We start from the raw sequence: 4762 nt of genomic DNA, 5'->3' as shown, positions 1-4762 counted from the left end.
GGAGCACCATCCTTGTGTCTGTCTCCGATACCATAAACGATACCATAGCGCCGCGGATCTTTGGTTGGCCCCTGACCAGAGCTGTTTCAGTGCTGTGGGCGGAACGGAAACCGGACTGGAATTTCTCAAAGAGGCCGTTTAGTTGGAGATGGTCCTGAAGCTGGGCGACAACTACAGTTATGTCTACCAGCATGTCATGCACTCACTGGCTGTGGCACAACAAGTAGTTTGTACAGAATAGGAAAGACAACAGCATTCACCAAACTCAAGACCCATCTCAGCGAGCTCAAAGATCTGGCCCATTTTGGACTCTCTGCCAGCTTGGAAGAGTCTTTGCCAGTCGCAAGAGAATTGGCGCTTCTGCTATATGGAAAAAGGAAATTGGACTGATTTGCACAAACTTGGATGAACTGAGGTTCATTATTGCATCAACAACAGATGCAGCCTCGGAAAATCTGCCGCCAACAGAGGATGCATTTCAACAACATGTACAAAGAGCAATGTTTCAGACAGCGATATGGTGTCACAGCCCGAACCCAAACCCTTGTTATGGAGTCCTGTTGGCAAGGGGTGGATTGTCAGAGATGGGGCCATTAAACCAGTGCTATTTACAAAAACCCCATCACCTACAGAAGTGAGAGACATTACTCACTTGTATTGCAAAGATGCAAAGTGTGGAGAGAGTGGAAAGTGCCAGTGCCTCTCTGTTGGCCTTCCCTGTACGGGGTTCTGCACCTGCTGTGCAGAATGTCAACAAGTGTCCCCTAACATTTCTGAGGAACCTGACATTTAACATTCTATTCTAGTATCTATATACTTGACCTCTCACTGAATTATTTGATGAATTGTATACTGTACTTTGAATTAAGGTTACAGTTTCAATAAAACCTGTACTATTTACACCTATGTTTTAGGACAGCCACCTGGTTCATACCTCAGCAAATCTGAAGAGGAAAAGAGTTGTCATTCTCAAGTTATGGGCTTTTTTGTCACCTTTCCCATATTCGGCCTGGTCTAATTTGGCTCTTTTTCAGTTTTTTCCCCCAAAATAAAATTTGACAACAATCAATTTCATTAATGGGAGACCCTAAAGATAAGAAAAATCATTGTTGTCATTTGTTCTACCTCGGGTAGAGGTATCTCGAAAACTAAAGCCTTTTTTGAGGACTTGCTGCTGGACTGTTTGTGCACACAAAAATGTTTTACTCTGGGCCCAGCAGGTGAGAAACTAAAGAGGGGCTTCCACATGTCAGTGATTGGTTATGCCAGATTTGAAAACCTTAAACTGCTGTGTAGCTCAGTGGTTAAAGCAGCTATGCCATATCTAAAATTGTAAGAGAAGTGGGTTTGAATCCCCTCCCTGATAGAACATTTTGGGCTCTATTTTTTTTTTTTAAATCTGTCTGGCCATAAAACATATTTGATAAAGATTAAGCAAATGCAATAAAGTTATTTGCAGCATAACGGTTGAAACTGTGTTACCGTCAGGTCAATGGATGCCTGCTTCTTCTGCATGTGGATGAGGCACTGTGGCCAGATCCAGCTAGGTGGCAAGATGCAACCTTTTCGTAAAAATATTTTTTGTATTTCTTTTTCCTCAGTTTCCCTTTTCATTTACTGTATTTGACTTGTATTTTTTTTTGCCTTGTATTTGAGGCATCATTTTTGTTTACGCAATTGTAACTATGTGTTGTTCATGAATGTTGCACCAATAACAGTATATTTGTGTTCCTGCACATATTTTTGTAGACTTGAACAATCTTTATATGCAGAATTCTCTACATACAGAACAACATACAAAATGTGTGTGCTTTAGATTGAGCACCACAGTGTGTAGTTGGTTGGACAAAGTGTCTTGTACTATGAATGAAGTGTTTGCCATTTGGTGCAAAAGTTTGGTTTCAGTAAGTGTTTATGTAGTTTTGAGTGCAGTGCTTCATTTTGCAGTATATAGGAGGTGTTTTGCACTTTGTGTGTGGTTTTGTGAATTGTGTTAAGTGTTTTGAGAAAATAAGCCCTGCTTTCAAAAAATGTGTTTTAGAAATTGAAAAAAACTGTAATTTAATTAAACTTAATTGTACATAGCTATTTTAAAATGTACCAAAATGAGAGAATATGATGGTTTACAGAAAGAGCGATAAAAGAGCAACACACAGTCTTTAGCCAAACAATTTATTTCACATCAGTTTTTCAAAATTCCCCCAATCTTAAAGCAATTTTCTTTATCATGTTATGCCTGCCTCTGCTTGTGTCTCGGGTTAGTCTTGCAGAAAACAAACAAGCGCCCCCGCCGCCGGACAAAGAAACAGTCGTTGCAGCGCTTCCTCAGGGCAGACCTGGTTTTCATGCCTGCAGAGAGCTGGCTGCAGGGGAGATGCTGACACTGTCCCAACAGAGAGGATCCACACGGAGACGAGGAGCCGGACGAGCAGCACTGGATGGAGCTGACTCTGGTCGACGACAGGAGGAGCGTGTGTGGAGCTGTGGAGAGGCTGCAGAGACTTCTGTAGACGCTCGCTGCTGGTGAAGAGAAGGTCAGATTTAACCGGCTCATCTGGGCCACCTGTCGGGTCAGGGAGGAAGCCAGGTGCTTCAAGAGGAGGGACGCCATGCTGTCAAATGCTGCAGAGAGAGACAGAGAAATCATTCATCATATAGTTCATATGCCATTACAGTTGCGAAACAAGACTTTGTGACTTAACACAAATATTTTAAGTCTGGGAGTTGGTTAGTGTCATGTTGTGATGTGACTTAAGTGTTGCTTTTTTATTGTTTTCTAACTCTTATTTGAGAAAAATAAACAATAAATGCCCTTACATGTTTTTCTTAGATGTGTCAAATATTGCATAACAGCAAGAAAAACAGTGTCAAACTACTACTACTGGCACGTGCATTGAGTTTAGGTATCGTCACTCCTCTCCTATCTGTACAGTTATTAATATCCAGATTATAGAAATGGTGGAGTCCTACAAGTATTTGGGACATTTCCTAGACAACTAAATGACATTTGAGAGGAATACAAAACATTCCAGAAGTGTTTTGTTCGTCTCAGGGAAATGAACACTTTAAGTTGACAGGATCCTAAAAACCAATGTTACCAATATCGATTTTCTGGTTTGAATATCAAAGGTGAAAACAGAATGGGTGAACACATAGAACGTTCTTAATGGTCAATGTCTGCATCAAAATCACTGGCACTGCAGAGAAAATAAGCAAGGCCTTGTTAAGGGAGCAGAATTAATAGAAGAAAAAAAGCATTTTTAAATTGTAGTCCCCTGGGTTATTGCTTATTGATTAATTGACACCCAAAATAATAAGTGAGCCACTATCCTAGGTGTCAACTGTAGAGTCAATACTGCTCGAGTGGTGCAGGAATGAGTCCTCAAACCCGGGAATAACTTTAGCAATTTGGCCCATCCGGGTACCTGTCTTTAAGGTAGTTGGTGGTTTCCAAATGTAAGGGTGTTCGAATTAGAGTGTGTTACTGCTGGCGTTTGAATTTGGGCCTCAGCAGGTATAAAGTTAGAGTTAATCTGGTTAAATATCCTTCGAAACAAAACTTGTCTAAAACGTTTGTTTGCAAAATAGTTATTCTTTTGTTATTGTAATATCCCATTGGCTAAAGTCACAACTCTGCACTCTGCTAATTCAGCTAACCCTTACCTTATACTGGTTAAACGTAGCATTATTCTTAAAACAATGAACAACTAACTACACATGGAGCCTTGCATGGAGCTGTCTGACATAAATAGAAGTTTTAACAAATGGATACAGTAGTAGAGCCCGATGTTGGGTTAGCTATGCGACCATAATAGCGACATGCCAAGGAGAGCAGCATGTCAGGATTTGACCTGCCATTGCAAAGAAAGATATAAAAACGGCACACATGTTAGTCCCCGACATGACACAGTCTTACTCCACAATTAAATAACGTAAACAAACCTTTCAGAGATCCCTTTGTTGTTTAAAATGTCCTTTAAGTCTCTAAATGTTGGGTTTATATCGCGACAGTTTGACCGTAATGCTGCTCTTGCTTGTGAGGATACAGCTACTTCCGTTTTGTGGTTTAATTTTCTACATTAGTGCCCTCAGTTTTGCCTCTCAGACAATTTGATTGTCTGACTTTAGTGAAACCTTGCTTTCCTGTCCAAATTAAACATGCATAATGTCTTATTTTTTTAATGTTTTTAACTTGTATAACATGTCGCTGAATAATGAGTCGACTTAAAGGCTTGTTGTTGGTGTTACACAGAAGTGTTTTGAGCCTGGCAGGCAAATCTCAGGGCACGTTAATTCCCAATAGCAGTGTTTTCTGCAGTGCAGCTTGGGAAACCAGTCAGTTGTAAACATGGCGGCCGCAATTGGGAGAGTTCTGTCCTTCAGTAGAAATGCTAAGGTGCTTGTTTCACCTTTGAGGCTTTCTGCTGTCCCTGTTCATCGCTACAGCGTCGAGGTTGCCACTACCGGCGAGGCCATTACTCACACGGGACAGGTAAGCTTAAAACATATTCGTATGTATTGCTTTTACTTGGTGTCCCTACGTTAGCTTAGCATTGTGTCAATGTTAGCTAACGTTAATTCCGTTATCGGACAGCACTTCGTATTGACCCTTAACCTTTTCATTTGCCTTTTTTAAATCGGCGTTTGTTTGTTTGTTAGAAAATGTATACACAGTGATTCAACATATGTTCGTGTTTTAACGACAGTTTAGGCAATGACACCTTGTCTCAGCTAGCAAAACATAGAGTAAACAAACGACCCC

At 40.8% G+C, this 4762-nt stretch overlaps 2 protein-coding genes across 2 annotated transcripts in view; one reads left to right on the top strand and one right to left on the bottom strand.

The window, feature by feature from the left end:
• Positions 1-2158: 2158 nt before the first annotated feature.
• On the bottom strand, positions 2159-4050 carry mrpl36 (mitochondrial ribosomal protein L36). The gene is made up of 2 exons (XM_010788677.1): positions 3943-4050; positions 2159-2622 (listed from the first exon to the last, which is right to left on the bottom strand). Exon 2 carries the CDS (start codon positions 2609-2611, stop codon positions 2231-2233), a length of 381 nt encoding a protein of 126 aa, XP_010786979.1. The 5' UTR covers positions 2612-2622; positions 3943-4050; the 3' UTR covers positions 2159-2230.
• Positions 4051-4308: 258 nt separating this feature from the next.
• ndufs6 (NADH:ubiquinone oxidoreductase subunit S6) overlaps positions 4309-4762 on the top strand; it is a 1732-nt gene continuing 1278 nt past the window's right edge. The window contains exon 1 of the mRNA XM_010788676.1: positions 4309-4492. Within this exon, the coding sequence (XP_010786978.1) occupies positions 4349-4492 (144 nt within the window). The 5' untranslated portion in view covers positions 4309-4348. The remainder of the gene's footprint in view (positions 4493-4762) is intronic.

This window comes from Notothenia coriiceps, unplaced genomic scaffold (genome assembly GCF_000735185.1).
Source record: "Notothenia coriiceps isolate Sejong01 unplaced genomic scaffold, NC01 NC01_scaffold00032044, whole genome shotgun sequence".
NCBI lineage: Eukaryota > Metazoa > Chordata > Actinopteri > Perciformes > Nototheniidae > Notothenia > Notothenia coriiceps.
Note: the sequence above shows the minus strand (reverse complement) of the source record. Positions and strands in the feature narration are given on the sequence as shown.

Excerpts from the sequence above, each read along its gene's own strand:
- mrpl36 (XM_010788677.1), bottom strand. The coding sequence starts at position 2,611 with ATGGCGTCCCTCCTCTTGAAGCACCTGGCTTCCTCCCTGACCCGACAG.